This window comes from Caloenas nicobarica, chromosome 2, assembly GCF_036013445.1.
Source record: "Caloenas nicobarica isolate bCalNic1 chromosome 2, bCalNic1.hap1, whole genome shotgun sequence".
NCBI classification, from domain to species: Eukaryota; Metazoa; Chordata; class Aves; order Columbiformes; family Columbidae; genus Caloenas; species Caloenas nicobarica.
Window position 1 is genome coordinate 53,175,211 of NC_088246.1, and position 20,207 is coordinate 53,195,417.

Below are 20,207 nucleotides of genomic sequence, written 5' to 3' on the forward strand. Positions count from 1 at the left end.
AGGCTGGGGAAAACCTCTGGTTTCTGTAAAAGACAGTACAAAATTTTCCTGCTCGTGTTTATTTAAAAACAAACAAACCCGGAACAAAAGAAAGCTGCACTATCAATTTAGCCTTAATAGAATTAAAACAGGTCTTTTTCACCCATTAATTTTATACTTCTATGGTACTGTACTATAGTTGTGGAATACTTTCAGTGATAGTAATTTTTTCATTTGTTTTAACATAAATCATCGGAAGTCTAGTTAAGAACGTCCATGTATCAGTGGTTAAGATCCATTCTATGTCTAAAAAATATTTATGCATTTAAATAAAAAAAATAGTTTATTTTAAAAGCCAGGTTTTATGTGGACTGTATTAAACTATTTAATAGTGTAGGTTTTTAATCCAGTGTTAACAATGTTTTAAATGTATGGAAAGAGTATTCATTAGGCAAAGTAATTAGACAGTATTACCAAGACCACTGTTTAATATATTGTCCTATAATTTCCCAGCTACTGACATGTTGTGTAATGTTTACCTTTGCATTTTTCTGAAATTCTATTTGTGCATTTTGGGGTTGAGCAGTAACTTCTACAATTCTCCCATCTTCTATACTCCTTTGTAATGAACAGCTTGGTAACAATAAAATTAATTTATCTGAGCCTTTGGTTCCCAAAGTACACTGTTTGGGGATGTTTAGGTTTTTCTTGATTAGGAGGTTTTGCATTAGTGAGCAAGTAAGTGCTTACTATTTTTAAGATCGTACTGGAAATAACTTCTTCTTTCAAAGGCTTCTTGTGCAATATTTGCATATCAATGCTGCATTGTAGTGCTGTTGGATAGTAACATGAAAGTCTAGCCTATTTGTTATGAAACTTAAAAATGCAGCAACCAAACATTTTTTATTTGAAAAACATGTTTTCACTTTTAATCGGTTTTTGTGATAGCATATTCATGTGTCAATGTTGATCTGTTCATGCTGTTTAAAAATCTGCAAGATATTTCTTAATGCTGTTTTAAAATTACCTGTACTGTTGAAGGTACGCCAGATATTAACCATTACTATCTACACTTCTATTACAGTGTTTAGTTCATTGCACTCAGTCTGGCATTTGGATTAGTGGTTTCCCCTGTTTCGAAAATCTTTGATGTCTGGTTCTATTTAAGATACCAAGAGTAAAAGCAGCAGGAATCCAAATGTGTTCTGCCTCAGCCCGTATGCTGAGCGGGAGTGCTGTTTCCATGGCAACTCACGGGATGGTGGTGGGGAGCCTGATGCTTTTTCTCCGGTTCCGAGGGTTTACATATCCAAACACGATTATTCTTAGCGAGGTTCTCTTAAAAATCGGTGTTTGTGGGAGAGAAGGAAATAACGTTAGTGGAAAATGTCAGTGTGCACCCAGATATTTCTTGTGGTGGTTTGTTTCTTCTTTAATCGTGAAGGTTTTTTAGTGCAACACACACCTTTCGGTAATGGTAGAAAAATGTACCAACTATAGCAGCCGTGATCTTGGACGTGTTAAATGTGGGGTGTTCTAATATTCGGTGCTGCAAACACTGTTGGACGAAACCTTGCTTTACCCTTTTAATGAAAGCTGCCTGCCTTTGGGAGGCTGTATTATTAAAAATAGTTGACATTTCACCGGGAGTGAGTTCTGAATAAGCTAAGGGTAAATAGTCACCATTCCAGAAATAACAAAGCTTTGCAATTAATTTAATTTCTTTTTTAGAAATGCCAGGTTTTAGAACAGGTAATATGCTAAATTGGTCTTTCATTGCTGTAACGCAGCTGTGTCTCAGCCTCGCCCATTTTATTTATTATAGGAACCATAGGCTGATAGGTTTCTGTGCTCAAGCTTATAGATAAATCCTTCTTCCCTAGGCGGATTGAGAAACCCTTACATTCTACTGGTGGAATATGTCGGGTTGGTTTTTTTTTTTTTTTTGAAGGCTGAATATTTTGTATCGAGACTTTTATTTAGTCACTAGAGATCAATTTCTTTCTTGATTAAAAATACACAAACCTGAAATTGTAGAAAAGAGGAGTGCAAACCCCCGGAGTATTATCTGCCCTTCTTAAATTTTTTTTTTTTTTTTTTTTAAATGAAGGATCAGAATAGTGGCAAATAAGGGTGTGTGGGAATTAATTTATTTGCATGGAGAATTTTCACCTTTTCCTCTGGCGGTGGCTCCCAGCAGATGATGTCACCTTGCAGCTCATTGGTTGTGCGGCACTGAGTGCGGGGAAGGGAGAGAAAGATGCCGGCACAAATCTCAGTGGTGGATCCAGGGTGTTTGCGAGCAGTTTTTGATCGAATCTTTGATTAGTATTGAGAATTTTACTGCGTGTGGCCATGTGAGGTGCTGGGTCCGTCCTAGAGTGAGGGGATCGAAGAGCTATCAGAGGAATGAGGCGGCTGATCTGCAAGAGGATCTGTGATTGTAAGTTGAAAAATCTGGGTGGAAGGAAAGAGACAGGGAGTGCTGGTTAGACACATTGTGGGAGGATGTGTAGCAGAAAATGCATGCATGAGTAAAAGGAGAAAAGGGAGAAGCATTTGTCTTTGGTAGACTGCAATGATAAAAAAATAAGGGCTTTCCGTTGGGAAAAATATTCAGAAATGAGCAAAAATATTCAATCTCTGAAAAGATATTTTCCCTTTGTGGGGATGAATGTGTGGAATTAATTTTTATGCCCAGTTTTACAGTGGTTAATTATGAAGGCAAAACAATATTTTATAAGAGCTTAACATGTAGAAAATGCTGTTTATTTCACACTGTCATTTTATTCCTAGGTCAGAGACAGAGGACAAAGCGATAAATATTTGTTTTTATGTATCCATTTTGTGAATTTCTATGAAATATGGAGCAGAATAGCGATTGGGAAATAAATATACATCCATTCTAATAGCTGTATTTTTATTTAATGTATCCTTTTCTAGACAAAAGCTTTGATGATGAAGAGTCAGTGGATGGAAATAGGCCATCATCAGCTGCTTCAGCCTTCAAGGTTCCGGCACCTAAAAAGCCAGGAAATCCTTCAAACAGCGCAAGAAAGCCAGGATCAGCTGGTGGGCCTAAGGTTGGAGGTAATATAAAGCTATTAACATTCTAATCGGTGTTCCCAGAGACCTTGCCAGAGCAGGCACAAAACAGAGAACTTTGGAAGGTGATGTTTAATTCATGACTGCAGTGTTTTTGCAGAGCTGAAAACAGTAAGGAACCCTGTTTTATGTAATTTTTCATGTGTAAAGGTGTGTGCATGTTGATTTTTGTGAACATACATTTAGCTTACAAAGGCCTCTCATTATAAATAAAATTAACATCTGGAGGTAGCAGTTTTGTTGGTAAAATGAATATATGGATGCCTCTGATGGAATCCATGCATCACTTACTGTATTTATAAATACACTCTGAAATTCTGTAGTAGGTCTGTGTAGATGACATTTTTACTGTAGGTCTGCAGTGTTTCACATGGCTAGAAAGGACGAGCCATCAACCACATGCCTCAACAGAAGTGTGTATTATACTTGAACGACTTGTATTATTATTCCTTAAACTGTCAGAGTATTGTGAAATTGGTTGTGAAAGATAAAAAACAAGGGCCAAAACCCTTGCCAGGATTTTTTTATGTAATAGACTTCAAAGCAGTATAATGGTGATGCTTACTAATTATAGTCTTTGAACATGGAAATCCGCATTTTTTTAGGGCGGGGGTAATCTAACAAAAGCAACTGTTTACTGCTAAAGAAGTGACAGCTTTTTTGATGGTTCATGTACACATTCAGAAAAAAATATAATTAAGTTGAAATATAACATGCTGCAAGTATGGCTTTTTTATGAAAAAAAAATTATTTCAGTAGGGGATTTTTGTAAGAGTAAGTAATTTTTCCATTTTCCTATTGATACAACATTCGCTTATGTGAGCTGCAAAGCAAAGATAAAATTTGAAAGAAGACATACATGCCAAACAAACTGCCTTGAGTATTTTTATGTTAGTAAGATATATCTAATGTTTCGACAATTTATCGTTTTTCTAATGTGATCTTCAGAATTCCTAATAAATTGAAGATTCCCATAAGGTGGGATCAACACTACTATAGTATAACTCAAAATTGATAGCAGTATGAATCAGAAAGTCACACCTAAAGTCTTCCTAAAGGAAATTATATATCGAAATCGACTCTTAGTATTTATTATTACACAAATAAGTAATAATAATATCATCTTCTTTAACCTGAGGCATGATGGGGTTTGCATGCAAGACTAACATATATAGTACCAGAACTGAATGCTCGGGATTCCTGTTTCTTTCGGGATGTGCTGCTTCTAATAATAATTTATTAAACGTAGATGGTTTTTCGTGTAAAATTGTTTTTACATGTAGACTTTCACTTTACATGCTCTGCAGTAAAAACGTGGAAATAGAAGAGCAGGGGAAAGGAAATAAGAACAGAATAACCACTGGACTGATTTTTCAGTTTATCTAAAAATTCAGTAGTAAAAACCCCCCCAAAATCACGTTTTTTTCCTCCTTTTCCTACATTGCCAAACTTCAAAAAATTCACATGAAAAAACACGTGGAATAAGGCCAAAATTTAAACATGCCAAAACCAGAGTCCTTTGGTCATTCTTTGCTTTATACTGAGGACTGCTCACGTGTGCATCTATTTCCCCTCCTTTTTTTTTTTTTTTTTTATTTTTTAAATTTTTATTCTATCATTATGTCTGTAGTCAGAATTTTTAAAATTTTGGACTCAATATTTGGCTGGCCTTTATAATGTTGATTAAATTGTTCTTGGAATGCTTGTCTGTATGTGTATCTGTGGCATGGTTGTGCAGACTGCTCAGGTGCTTGACCATGGAGAATTTTTGCCTTAATATTTTGTAGGAGAGACGTTATGCCTTTGTATTCTTCACCGAATGGCTAGAAGGTGGAAATTTGTCTTCCAGTCTTCAGTTGTTCTTGACTACCTTTACTTTTTGTTCTCTTTCTGTCTACCAGGGAGAAACTTTTACAGGTCTATTAATCTACTTGTGCACGTGTTTCTTTCATTACATATAACTATATGCTTCCTAGTTTAATTCTTCTTTGTTGTGTTTTTCCCTTCAGGTTTTCCTTGAGTTGACCCTCAGTCTTTTCTTTTTAGCATTTTCTGTATGTCACCATTGATCAGCAAGGCTATTATCACTGTTTTCATTTTTAGCAGCTAGTATTTGTCTTCATTTTACTCCTGCTGCTCATTATTTTTATCTTTCTATGTTTTTCTCCATCTTCATACTTCTGGGTTTTTTTGAGGATACCAGTGTTTAAACGAGTTCTGTCTAGTAACAAGCTTGCTAGCAGATTGAAATGTTAAGTGCCTGTATTCTCTAAGAGAGACTTAACTTAAACAAGTCAATCAAGTCATAGTCTCTTCCGGAAGTGAGGGGTTTCCCATAACATTATTCATATGAACAGTGATAGCAGGTCAGATAAGAGGTTTGTATAGTCCACTATCCAGCCTGGCAGTGGTCAGAAATGGCTCCTAGAGAAATGTATGTGAACAGGACCAGTGTCTAGAACCGCATCGTCATTACAGGGCAAAGTGCTGCATTTAGAGAGCTTTATTCCACAAAGAACCATGGTGTTTGAAGAGTCCAGTTAGGGCATCCTATTCTGCTTATCTCGAGACTTCACGGATCTTTATGGCTACAAACAAACCTCAATGCTCTTTCGCATCCACGTTCAGTAGAGTCTGTTCTGCAGGTGCCTAAAGGACACTTGAGATTTTTCTCCAGCCTCAAAATTGCCATCTTTACGGAACAAATCTATGGTTTCAGAAGTTATCCATTCTAACTGATATACTAAGGCTCTGCCATATCCTGCAGTCCCAAATACTTCTGCTGACCATTGCAATCCAAGCTGGTTATCAATGGGAATGTCATCTCTCACCTTTCCTCATAAACACTGACTAACAGGTATTGCAGGTTCGTAACTGCTCAACTTGCGGTTCAACCACTTGTTGGTCCTGCTTGCCCGAGTCTTCTCTGACTCTTTCATATATACATGTGTGCTTACTAAGACGTTGCAGGTCAGCCTTGTAGGAAGAAGTAGCAGCAGCTCCATTAACTGTGTTGCTTTTTCTTTCCTTTTCACAAAAATCTTCAAAGTCACGTCAGTGACTCACAGCTGAAGCAGTCCTTCGCTGCAGTTTTTCTTCAGGCTTCTGTGACCAGGCAGGATTGTTAGTGCAGGTAGAGATGGTGTTGAGTGTAGGCTGAGATTACTGCAAGTTCCATTCATTTAAACTGCCTTTTACATTCCAGACATCCTTTTCCTAGGATATTACTTTAGAAATACCTCTTTTCCTATCAGCTGTAGATAACAATAAAGAAATTACAGCTTTTTCCTAGTTTCAAAAGAGAGTGAATGCTATACTGTCTTGAGGCTAAGAAAATTAAACTTCTTAGCTATGCTGCTTGCTTGCTTTCATGCTTGTATCTGCTGATATATAGCTCAGATGTGCATGTGCTCAGCTTTTCATTATATACTCCATGGAGATCTTTCTTAGTGAAGAAATGGATAATTTCACCACTGACCAGATACTCTGTTCAAGTGAAAGGACCCATCCAATATGAAAAAAGAGATTTTCTTCACTGTGGTGGGCACTTTCCATTTAATGTAGGAAATGCACTTTGGTGGCACTGGAACTGCAAAATGGTCCAGGAAGTCAGGTGAAACAGGTATGGACACGAGCAATAGCAATGTCTTACTCGAGCTGAAATTCTCCCTCCTTGTACTGGGAATGACTGTCCAAGACCTTTTCCTGTCAGCTGTAGGGATGGGGGAGCTTGTAGAACTTGTGCGTTTGCTGACAGGTGTGATTAAGCCTGTAGAAGACAGCTTGGCAGAGAAGTATCAGAGCAGGCGGCCTCGGAGGTGTACTGCCCTCAGAGGAAGAAATCCAGCAGTCTGTTTCTCATCTGACTTTACTGCTGGGAGGTATTCAGACACTTGACTTTCTTGCTTGCGATGAATGAGAAGTGATGGGTCTTCAACATAATGGAGCAGTGCTTTCTTTGGCATATTTGTTATTCCATGGTCAATACCTTTTCCTGAGTTAGATCTTTGCCAGGAAATGCACAGCTGATCTACTTAACTTCTGACATGCTTGTTTTTCAGCTTTTCATTTGAGTGGCAGAGCCTCTGGAAATGTCCATTTGCTCTAAGGTGTTCTTACAGAGAATGTGGACCATGTGTGTTCTGCCCTTCTAGAAATGGATACTCTGGGCTTTTTCTTGGCAGTATGGCAAGCAGCTTTTTGATTGTAAGGGACACCATGATTTACAGTAGAAAAAGATGTAAGTTGAGTATGTTAGCCAAATGAGCTATATTCTTGTCCCTGCACTGTTCAAGATCTCTTACAGGGCTTTGGCAGGTTCTCTTGCAAATGTGAGCTCCCTGTTCCAAGTCTTCTAGGGAATTTTTTGCTTGTATACTATTCTGTAGCCTAGAAACCTCAGTCTAAACCTCAACAAGAAGACTGGCCTCCTTTCTTTTTACAACACGTCAATTTAAGTCAGTAGTCTTTCAAATGTTTGAAATGTAGGAGTGGTGTTACTTCAATAGAGCCATGTGACATTTGGAAGAAAAGCTTACTGATGAAGCCTAATCATGACAAAAGTTGATATTAACTTTCCGTGATCTGTTTTATAAGAAGCTCTGTAAGGCTGGAACATCATTCTCAATGTTTTAATTTGAAACAAGGTGGACTTTCTACTTTTTGCAGTTGTCTTCAGTGGGAAGATACTGCGTCACGTATTCTTACCTATGGCTCATTGGCTTTTTAAAATCTATTAATATAATGTATTGGCCTACTAGCATTATTACACATGGCTTACGTTAACATTGCTACACTTTTTGAAACAACCTGTGCTGTTTCAGGATTAATCATCCTGTGCCAAAACAGCAAAGGGGATGCCATTAATTCCAATGTCAGAATTATTGTAGCTGCTCTTTAAAAAGCTATTTTGGAGTAAGAGTGTTGTTGATGCCAAGTGTGAAGAATATGAAGGGAAACCTCAAGGACATAGCTTTATTTTTTTCCGTTTAAAAAGTCTGTGCATACAAAACGCATTTATTTCCAACATAAAAATTGTGATGTTGCCTTCTTAAACTGTTCTAATGATCTGGTCCTCAATGAAGCCAGTTTGAAGTTTGATGCTGGCATTATTTGAAATAACTCTCAGGCCTCCTGAAGTTTGATTTGTCAAAAAACATGAAAAATATCTCCGTTTAGGTAGAAATCTAGTAACTTGGGTGAGCCAGGTGAACTGTTTTGGTGAAAGAAGGCTGTCATAATGATAATAACACCATACATGTTTTTTCTTAACTACAGGAGCACATTTTTAACTGCAGGAAGCTGTTCCCAATTTCAGGAAGTTTTTGTTTAGTTTGTCTCTCTCTCTATAGTGTGTTCTATCAGCATCATAATGCTTTCTTCTCCTTCTCATTAACAGCAATACAGCTCTTTGCTGAGAAGTATTAAAATGGTACTGATTTGCTTCTGTTGGCTCTATTTCCCAGCAGAAGACATTTTGAAGTGTTCAGACGCTTTAGTAGGAAACAGTTTAAATCAAAAGGCTCTGCATAAAACAAGTGTGGTACTGAAAAATGGATATTTGCCTTCTGAAAACTTAGCCAGGTGAACTTAACCTCGCTGAAACTACGTACTGTAGTTAAATACAAATTTTCAGTGAATGGACTTGGAGCAGGGTAAACTTATATTTGCTTTATTGATTGTCTTCAGACTCATGAAGACAGTTCTGTGTTTACTTGCACATAAAAATCTTCATGGTAATCAATGCCCAAGGTTCTTTTTTTGTTTTTTATTTTTTAGTTCTGAGTTCTGCAGAAAATACGTTCAGGAGCCTTTTCCTCTGTTATTTGTTTAGCTGTCATTAAGTGATTTCCAAAGTGCTGTATTTGTCTTGTAAAATAAAATAGGAATTTTTTTTTCATTGTTCTGTATTGGCCCTTTGTATGACATAAAACTGCTCCAGCATAATCTTGGTCAGCAAAACATCCCTGACATTCTGTGGCACTTGTTTCCTTTCTTCTTTTCCAGGTTGTAATATTCAGGGATTTTGCTGCAAGATCCCAGCTGAAATCAGCATTTTTGTCTTTCTGAGCAGCCTCTGAGATCAGCTTTGGGTATCAGAATCTGCATCAGAGAATTTATTAAAGAATGCCCGTTTGCTTCCTTGTCCACAGTGAATGTCAATTTACTTCCTTCCTGAGAGATCCTTGCCCACAGAATCACTGGGTTGCAATCCTGCAGTCGTGAATTGCTGCTGTTTTAACCTAACCCAGAATTCAGGGAAGTAGGAGGACTTCCAGCTTTCCACATTCTCTGAGAGTTATTGGATTTTGTTGTTGTTGTTCACTCCCTGGAGGGGTTTCCTCGCACATGCGCATTGGTCTGTTCTCCTTGGCCCTTATAAATGCTTGTCCAGTCACTGGGGTTTCCATTCCTCTAACAGACACTTTCCTTTGCAGCCAGCCTCAGCAGCTGGATTGGAAAATCAACCTTAATGAAGACTCTGAATGAAAATAAACTAACACGATAATTTATAAATATATTTATGTACGCACACCTATACATATACCTTCAAAGAATATATATATATATTTTCATAATTACTGTTCATTAGTGTCTCTGTTTTCTGTGCGTCACTCAAGGACAGTTGGCAGATAGTTCATACTACTTTATTTTGTGCTGACTTCTAGAAGCTTCAATTAGATTGTAGGATTTATTATGTTGGTGTAAGTACAGTGCTCTATCTGATAGTCTTCTCTTAAAAGGCTCACAGCCTAGAAGTCAGCTCACAAATGAATAAAATAGGAGGAGAGTAACAGTGGAGCAGAAATTAAGAGGTCTGAAGATAGGAGCTTACCACACTGTGTAACCTTCTTTTAACATTTCTACTCTGTGTTGTAGTTCCAAACATCTTACTAGCAGTTGTGGTCATACCAGGCAGTGATGGGAATAAGGCAGACAACCCACCCCTCGTTTGCTTTGCTAACATTGAATACTCATTTTTTTTCAAGCAGTAAGAAGGGGAAGCAATTGGTTTATATTTTTATGAGGGCGAATCCAGAAGGAAAAAGAGGAAGGAGGAAGCTGGTCTGAAACCAGCTGCCCCCACCACTTTGAGGCCTTATGGACTGCGCCTGTGTTACAGAGTGGGCAAACACAACCCTTCCAGAACATTCCTGCCTTGTTGCTTTGCGAAGTAGCAGGTGTGAGTCCTCTTTGTGGTGAGTGTCTTAAGAAAAACAGTTGCATTTCTTTGGACAATTCTATATGATCTCAAACAGAGAAGCAGGGAATGTGGAAGCATAAGATGCAAATTATTTTCATAATTTGAATAGGGCATTTTCAACAAAGGTGCAAATATTACTTTTAACAAATAAATGCAATGTTCTCAAAAATACAAGAGAAAAGCAATGCAAGAAAGTCAAATCACTTTGACCTTCTGTCTTGCCCTAGTGAACTTCTGTAAGTAAAATATAAAGATGTGTTGAATAAAATGTGTAAAAACTGTAATTGTGTAGTTTGCGGTGACAGTTATTTCTATTTATTCTTACTACAGTTTCTGTTTAAATTGTTCCAGAAAAGAATGCACAGTTAAAGAGAACTGACAACAGTAATGAAAATACTATTTTTCTGCAGCTGTTACACCACAATAACTCCAAAAAATTCACAGTATCCCAAACCAGTTTGTTTTACAACACAAATTATAGATGATACAAATAAGCTGTTTATGTTCCTGGTTGTTCGCAGTAATTTCTGTAATGTAAAATAATTAGTGCAATTTTCCCTGTTCAGGTGTAAAAAAATAAGACTAATGCTGTCATGCTTATAAAATTCATATAACTTTAAAACTCACCTGTTGAAACTGGGCGAATGAGCCAGAGTCTCAAATGTATGTTCTTTTAAATATTTGTGAAAAATCAGTGCCAATAGAGAAACAAAATGCAGGAGTGCTTTGAAAGATTACTGTGTGAGGATGAATGTTATGCATGAGTTGAAAGATGACTGTATGAGCTTCCAGTTGAGTAGAAACAGGCATTAATCAACTATGAGATAAGCCTAAAGGAAATGAGGTATCTATATTTTTGCTGCTCATGGAACTGCTTGTTTTTCTCCACACCCCCGGTTTGGTCTTATCTAATGTATGTTGTCCAAACCTTGTACTAAGTAAAACACTATTAATTTTGTTGTTGCATACTTGTCATATTTTCTGTGTGCTTCGCAAATGCTTGTGAGTTGATCTCCATCGTGTGTATGTGAAAATAAGAGGTAGTATTCATAATCTTTTACACCTGTGAAACTGTGCTACATAGGAATTGAGGCTGAAGTTGTTGAAACTGCATTCAGTATTAGGAATCAGTTTCAAATACTTCTCACTAGATTTCTTAGAGTGTAACATTCAATACACGATTCCAAGGAATTTTTATGCTCAAGAGCAGCTCCAAATTTTAAGTTATGTGTGCTGGTGCAATGATCTTCAGTCCATGTAAGAATTGTGTTTTGCTTCCTCTTAGCACACAAGTCCTGTATTTGCCCCTGACTAATGTGGTACACCTCAAGGACTGAGATGTGCTACTTAATAAACACCTTGTACCATCACTTTCCTTGTAAGTATAGCTCGCTCCTAATTTGTTCTAGCTCCTCCTGCTCCTGTTCTTTCCCAGGGTGAGTAGTTGTATGGAGAGATCTGCTTAGATCTCCATCCTCAGAGGCAGCGCCCTCACTTGCTGGGTGGAAACTTCAATGTGCAAATGTTTCTGGCATGTTGGAGGAATGTCTTAATGAAGCAGGCGCGATGCAGGTGGGATCTCCAGGGAAGTTCTCTAACCGTATGTGCCAAGTTTCTAACATAGGCAGATAAAGTAAGGGGCAGAAGGTGTTATGAGGGTATTTGAAGGTATTTTGCTATTTTATTCAGTTTGTGCAGCTGTTTCAGCTTGAATGACTTTCTGGTTGCCTCAGGGACAATGACTTTTGGCGTTGGAGGAGCTGAGGTGGGCACGTCAGCTCAGGATGAATGTCAGTCACTGGGGCTGAACATGACAGAATTCACCTGTCAGTTTCCTTAAAGTGGGCTTTCCAGCAAAGGCTCTTCTACTCTGCTAAGTTCACTTGGTTATAACTTGGATTGTCTTCCAGGCTGGTTTAAAATTACATGAAGGCTTTGCCAGTTAAGATTCTGCCAAAAAAATGGCTTATTTGGGTTTGGTATCCTATCTGATGATGTAAAAATATATTTTATTTATTAAACTTATTTCAAAAAACTCCAGTTACTTGTGTTGGAACAACTGAATATGTTTACTGGTCCTAATTGTTTGCCCAGTGTCTTTGTCAAAGGCATTTTAGCTTAAGTTAATAAACCATGAGCTGCAATGGCTTAAGAGACTGATACATGTTCCTTCTGCTGGTTCCTCTCCCTCCTCCTCTCTATGCAGGTAATAACTATTATTACCACCAGTCAGATGTGTTGAGCAGCCCAGTAAGGTGATCTCCCAATGGATTCCTAAGTTCTATTTGTAAAGTTTCTCTGGTAGGCAAGGTGTGTGCTTGCAAAAGCACTAGGAATATACACAAGTTTATAACAACAAAGAGGTTTTTGAGGATGGGGAGTTATTTGTTTCCAGATGCAATTGTGGTGTGTTTTTGGTTTTTTTTTTTTTTGTCAGAAGACAGGGACCAGGCAGGTGGAATTCTGATGACTTAAATTTTTGTCTGAAATAAGATCACTACAGTTTTTCATGGTTTTGTCTTCTGTAAGTTTTATTGGCAGAGCTATGGCAACTAGCAGTGTGATCTGGTTCTTAACTTGTATAGCAAAGCCAGGAAGTGATAATAGTTACATCAGTGTGATCTGGTTCTTAACTTGTATAGCAAAGCCAGGAAGTGATAATAGTTACATCAGAACAATTAGCATCAGCTGATAAAATTTATGCTGCGAGTTGAACTTGGTAGAAGTTACTGCACTAACATAATTTTATATCAATTAGTCTAATTATATCTGTCCTAGAGGATTTACCAGTGTAACTATCTAAAAGTAAATCTGCCCTGTTTACAAAAAACACCTTGTCTATGGTTGATGGAAGTGTTTTTTACTAGAGAAAGAGCTATGTCTTTGTTGCTCTCAAATATTTTCCTGACTTAAGCAGGCGACCTGAAGACATCTTTACCAAGTGTTTCTTAGTCACCTGATGAAAGAATACTTTTGTGCTTTATCCAGATATTTGAGATTGAAGAACAGTTCTCCACTTGTCTTATGAGAGGTTTTTATTTAAGTTTTTCTATTACAATCCAAAGATTAATCTTTCAAACATGGAAATAAGAACATTGATAGAATTAAGGCAAGGCCAGTATTTTTTCACAGAATCACAATGTTAGGGATTGGAAGGGACCTCGAATTGTGTTAATATGTCAAGATGTATGTATGCAATAGATCAAATTGCTTTAGATGTCTCGGTAATTTAAAACGTGAAGGGAATTTTCAGAGGTTCTCGATCTTCAGTTACTTTCCCAAACATTTGGTTCATGCTTTACAGAAGCAAAATTGTGAAAAGTGCATAAGAAAATATGTTATTCTGTACTGGTTTAATACCTCTCATAATACCTGGAAAGATATTAAGGTTCCTTACTGATTTACTCAGATTCAGTCTATACACAGAGCTTTATCAGAATCATCATCATAAAATTCACGCTTGCTTTCTCTGAGCTGGTAATTCAGATGGCGAAGCACCAGTAACTTCCTTCCCCCACCCTCCAACAGATACCATTTTAAAAGTAAGTCCTCAGTTTTATCAAATAGTAATAACGGCTGACCCAAGAATAAATAAATAGATTTTACAAAGACTATCTAAGAGCTGTAGAAGATTCAGGAAAAATCTTAGTTTCAGAGACTAACAAACAGCAGAATGTATATTCAAAGAAAGAATGAAATAGGACCTTTGCAACATCTGTCTGCTGGGACTTGGAACAGAATTTGGTTATTGAGCACCGTCACTGTCCTCTGCAGGTTCTGTGCTAAAGAACTCTGTTCACAAACGATTAGGTTTTGTGTCTTTGTTGTTGATAGGGATTCAGAAAATGGGTTGCTGTAATCTATTAATTTATTTGTAGCTTGTATGAGTACATTTGCCCTTTTTGTATATATGGTCACTTTAGATTTTTTTTTTTTCCCCTCCCCCCTTGTGTTTAGTGGGAGAGGCTATCCATTCCACTAGGTTACCTTTGTGCTTGTCCTTGCTTCAGTTCATTTTGAGTGTTGCTCCACTTCCTCCAGCCTATACTTAGCCTTTCAGCAGTTGTACTGTTTAAGCTGCCTGGTGTCATTTCTTTCCCCCTCTAACTCATTTGTGTCCCGAGTCATCCACTGGATTGTGCTGGCACAGTGTTCATACGGCCCCACAGTGAAGGAGGCCAGGGAACTTGCCTCATTGAAACCATTCTTCTTGGCCAGTTTATTTTATTCTCAGCTTGGCCACTCCCCGTTGTGATTTACTATGCAGCTGTACTAGTGCTAGAATGAGGGAGGTCAGTAGGAGTGAGTGAGAATTGTTGGTCAACCTATTATACAAAAAGCTAAGTGAGTACTTGAGCTGATCCTGTCCACTTATCCTATGCTGAGCTGAAGCTGTTGTCAGTTCCTAATTTACAGCTGATTGTTTATTATCCTACAAAACAGGTAACAGTACCTTTTTTTGTTTGTTTGTTTTTGTTTTTGTTTTTGTTTTTTTTTTGTTTAAATCCAGAATGATCTGCATCTTCTGCTTCAGTGTCTGGTAGATAAGAAGTGAAGCTTTTAAATTAGTTGAGATGTGAGTATAGCTTTAGGTTTGTTTTTTGTTTGGTTGTGGTTTGCTTTGTTGAGGTTTTTTGTTTTGTTTGTTTTTAGAAAACAAATGCCATCCACATCATCTTACTCTAGATGTGTTGCTCAGTAAGATACTGTTCCTGCCTGCAATTAGGGAATTCTGAAGGATAAGAGACATTTGTGTAACAGTACCCTTTTCAAAGTTTACTAACACTTAATTTGTGATGTGTCTTGTATCAGAAAATAGTTACGTGTGTTTTATGGGGAAGTGTGTTGAGAAAAGCATTTTAGAACAAAAAGTGAAACAAAGTTTTAGAGTTTATTTTACTCTTCAGTTTCTGTACCGGTTTTCAAATTCCCGTTTTTCACAGGGAGATTTTCATTCTGAAATATTAGTCAGAAGACCCACAGAAGCAGACTAGTAGAAAGTGGCTACCAAACACACGTTCAGCTTTTTTTTTAAATTATTTTTAGACCAGTGCTAGTGTGCTTTATTAAACAGTTAAGCATGCTTTGATTAAACAGATCCTTGTTTCAAAACAAAAATACCAGTCCAGTATCACATTCATGGTATCTTTCTTCTCTCATACAGTATTGTCGTGTTGTTTTGTCATCCCATCATGCACAGCTTTATAGATACTGGTGGGGAGAGCATCAAGGTGGTAGAGCAAGTGAGCAGCCCAAAGTCATTGTGATATGATGGAATGATTTCAAATGTTTCAGTCAGAAGAGGGGAAGAACTCAACTGCAGGAATTAATTCCTGGGTGAGAAATTGGTTCTGTAAAAGACCGGGTAATTTCTTTACTTGTATACAGTACCCTTCCTGGTATTGAGCTGTCCTCAATGCTGAACTGAAAGCCTTGTGACTGGAAAAAACTTTATTAAAAAAAAATTTTCTAAGGCATTACAAACTGTTAGGAATCCTTAAATTTAACTCAGGAAGATGTTATCTCTCTTAGTAGTCTGCAGGAGGTGTGTTTCCTTTGCCTCCATCCCCAGACTCACTGAATTTAAGTTTAAAAGAAACCCTAAACCACAAGCCCACAGTAAAACTCAGCTGCTGTAATTTACTGCCATATCAAGCCTGTTTGTTACGTTTGGTAGATTCTCGCCAGCTTCTTGAAGCGTAACTTAGGCTTGCAGATGTCTCTGTGGGTCTGTTTAACCAGGGTACTTGAAGGATATGAACAGGTAAAGGTTAGGAGTGAAAACTAACAAATAACGTAGGTAAATGTCTTGTGTGGATTGTTCTCCCTCTCCTTCAGATGCATTTCTCTTCTGGGTCTCAGCTGAGGGAGGCCCAGTTAGATTCAGTGGGCTGAGTCCCAAGGTAGGGTAATGTAAATTGCATTTAAGAAAAAGCAAGTTGACGAGGCTTTAGATTTTAGTTATGTGCTGAGCACTTAAAGGTGTTAAATGCAGTGGGCTCACAGCACCTTGGAATTGTTTATAGTGTCTTTGCCATTAGGAATCCTGTAGTTGAACTTGTCTGTACTTGGTCAAGGAATTATATGTTCTGTGGGTAAGGTGAAGAACATGCATTATTCAGCGGAAGGCATTAACACTGGAGAGAGGTATGTCTAAGAAATTTATAATCACAGCTTGGTCTGAGAAGGTAAGCAACAACAAAACGGCTTATAAACATATGTGTGCTCTGACAGATATGTCAATTTTGAGTCTGTAGGCAGTACTGTCTGAAATGAGAGTTCTGTAAAGCTCTACCATTGCTTTTGTGAAGGGTAGCTAAGCCTTACAGCAGCATTAGAAGTTGTTTGCATCTACATGTGTGTGACGATTATGTATTTTGTTAGCATAGTTAAAGACTTTCTCCCGAGTTGGGAACAGTGGGTTGAGTTCTGTCATGTTTTGGTTAGTCTCTATAGAAACAGTGATGGAGTGAATTGGTAAACATACCTATGAAGAGATCAGGAAGGGAAAAGTTGAATGATATAGACCTTTGACTTGTATACAACATAAAGAGAGGATAGTTATTTCGCACTTTATTTTGGTATGCATATGGGCTTATGCAGTAGAGGAGGATAAAGATTAGTGAAATAGAAGTGAACATGCATTTAAAGGTAACTTTTAAAAAGTGTCACCTGCTAAGAAAAACACATAACCTTTTTTTTATTACCAGGCAAAGATGCAATAAGACAATTTTCTGAGAGTATTAGTTTCAAAGAGAAGTGATCTGTAGAAGTGAACTAGTTGTTGAGACTAAGGAAGGTGGGAAATAGTGTGTGCCTAAACTATATGTCACATGGATTTTAAATAGTAGCATATCCTTCCTCTCTTTTTCTCTCTTTAAAGTAATAAATTTTTATTTCTTAAATAAAGGATGCACTCTTATCCCTCAGGATGCATTATTGGATGATCTCAAGGTGCTGGAAGATCTGTTATGTAGTCCATTCTATTTTCTCATTTTAAAAGTGATACTTTAATAGATGACAACATCTACTTATTTAGCAAAGGCAACTTCATACTTGTTTAATCTATAGTGTACAGGAGTGCACTATGAATACATGAAATCCAAACATTTTGTTTTGATATTCACGGCTTGTATGTGTCAATTTTTAATGTTTGATTTCTGTAAGTTTCTTATCTTGGCAGAACATTGGTAAGTAATTGATGGGAATGCAAAATACCTTTTTCCCCACCCCTACTTTAGCAGTAGTGTTTGGATACTTGTGTAGCTGAATAATAATACAGAACTTGTGTAAACTGTTAAGTGTAGGAGCTTTTTGCTTCTAGTGTCACAGGATTACTGTAGCCTTATATAATATTTTATCAGGTTGTGAAGAAACATGTAGCGTGAACTTCATAGGGGTTTACTGGTTTGTGACTAACAAAAGCTTCGACTAAAACTATTTTGATAAGAACAGAAACTTTTTACGAACTGTTTATAATTTTGAAGATTTTTAAAGAGAGTAAGTTCTTTAACCATGTGAAAACCATATTTTAACCTTTAAAAATTAGGTAACCTTCTGGCTTCTCAACCTTTCTTTTCCATTTATTTTTCCTGAGTACTGCATATTGATTGTGATTATTTCAGTACTACGAGACTTCCTTAAATACCGTGGTATTTTGGGAGGGACAAACGGGGTTATGAATTGAGCATCCAGATGGCTCTTTGTACCGCCTAGTTTAGCGTGGGACCTCTGTGCCAAATTCTTTCTTTTCGAGGTTCCTCTCCACAAAATTCTGCTCTGGCCAGGGCATCCTCCCTTTTAGGAGCTATCTACATGTTTGTGTGGCACAAGGGTTATGTTCTGAGTATAAACCCTCTTAGCTGGTCAGGTACTCATTAACTTTGTGGAGGGACTCCTGCCCTCTACTGTCTGGATAGTGAAAAAAATAAGCAGTTACAATTTCTTCTTTCCCTTCAGACTGCCATTGACAATCATGACAGATGGTGTTGGAGATACACATGTAGAAGAGTTTTATGCACAGCATCTCTGTACAACATCCTCGAGTTTAGGCTGTCAAAATTTTCTAGATGTTCCTATATCATCTTGCAGACACCATGTCCAAATTTTGCTAGGTGCTGCTTCAGTGTTTTTACACTAAGCAGCCACAAAGGCAGGCAGGAGATCTTGTACCTGCATAGAGGTGCTAAGATCTAGTGAGTTTGCCGTCAGATTTGTAGTGGTAGTGGACCCTTGTGTTTCAAACTACACAAGGTATACAACCAGAGCAGACGTAGTTCCCTGTACTATAAATAGGAGGTGAGAGACTAAAGCATGAAATGCGTTTCTGGAGAGTGCAGCTACCAAGAGTTTGATTTGTCTAGAAGTCCTAGGTTTTCATTTTAGTTGAGCTCTTAAGCTAACCGATGACATAAATGTATGTAACTATAGCTCCTTAGTTGACCTCTTATTTTTACCGATAGTTTATATTTGTCATATAGTTGGTAAAATGAATGTCTTTTCAGCTGTGCTCTCTAAGTTAGCTAGTGTAATTTAGGTAGGACATCGTGTCGTTTATCCCGTTGCCCTCACTCTGTCTGAAAGAGTTCATTTCCTGCAAGAGTTTGTTTCCCCAACCCCTGAAGGAAATATTTTACTGAATTGATCATTTCCATGCAGTTAACCTGTGTTGTCATATCATTTGCCTGTCTTAATTATTGAAGATATTTACGGATTCTGCCACATTCTACTTTTTACTTCAGACTTCTAGGCTTGTAGCGCAGCCTGGATCTGCTGAGCTTGCTTTTCGATTTGATAGCAAACTTGAGTCCAGTCCTTTGAAAAAGGGCTTTCTTGGTAACCAACTTGCAAGAAAGTGAAATCAGAGGCTGGTATCAAATTATTTTATTTGTTAGAGTTACCTTAGTTTCTACCCAAGATTTTAATGAAACTTAGCAATCATATGCCAGTGTGAGGCCAGCATGTTACCTGTTGATGTTCTTTCATTATCCTTCTGTTTGGGCTTTGGGGAACCTTTGCCTATTATGTGAAAATATTTCCATCATTTACCTTGCAAAGAAGTATACTGCCCTACTACTTGCATAGCTGTCATGGAAGCTTTTGGAGAGAGAACTTTTTTGGTATCGTGGTTTTCTGGGAACAGATCTGGAAGGTTCTTGAGAGTTTCCTTCAGGTGATTCAATTCTGGAGCCCCGCTGTGGACCACATGTGGGGATGAGTGCTCAGAGAAGGAGGCTGCCAATCACAGAATCACAGAACAGTTGGGGTTGGAAGGGACCTCTAGAGATCATCTAGTCCAACCCACCTGCTAAAGCAGGTTCACCCAGAGCAGATCACACAGGAATGTGTCCAGGCGGGTTTTGAATGTCTCCAGAGGAGGCTCCACAACCTCTCTGGGCAGCCTGTTCAGTGGAGTCCAGATTTTGCTCCAACACTACATTCCCTTCGCTGTCCTTGCTCTCTTCCTTTAAATTCTTGGAACCTGGGGGTCCTGGTAGACAGCAGGATGACCATGAGCCAGCACTGTGCCCTTGTGGCCAAGCCAAGAAGGCCAATGGCATCCTGGGGTGTATTAGAACGGGGGTGGTTAGTAGGTCGAGAGAGGTTCTCCTTCCCCTCTACTCTGCCCTGGTGAGACCTCATCTGGAATATTGTGTCCAGTTCTGGGCCCCTCAGTTCAAGAAGGACAGGGAACTGCTGGAGAGAGTCCAGCGCAGGGCCACAAAGATGATGAAGGGAGTGGAGCATCTCCCTTATGAGGAAAGGCTGAGGGAGCTGGGTCTCTTTAGCTTGGAGAAGAGGAGACTGAGGAGTGACCTCATCAGTGTTTATAAATATATAAAGGGTGGGTGTCAGGAGGATGGAGCCAGGCTCTTCTTGGTGACAACCAACAGTAAGACAAGGGGTAACGCGTTCACAC

The 20,207-nt window shown here is 38.1% G+C and overlaps 1 protein-coding gene across 6 annotated transcripts in view; it reads left to right on the top strand.

The window, feature by feature from the left end:
• CLASP2 (cytoplasmic linker associated protein 2) overlaps positions 1–20,207 on the top strand; it is a 151,714-nt gene that overhangs the window by 58,044 nt on the left and 73,463 nt on the right. For all 6 annotated transcript variants that reach the window (XM_065627458.1, XM_065627457.1, XM_065627462.1 and 3 more), the window contains exon 8: positions 2,923–3,069. In XM_065627458.1, the coding sequence (XP_065483530.1) occupies positions 2,923–3,069 (147 nt within the window). The remainder of the gene's footprint in view (positions 1–2,922; positions 3,070–20,207) is intronic.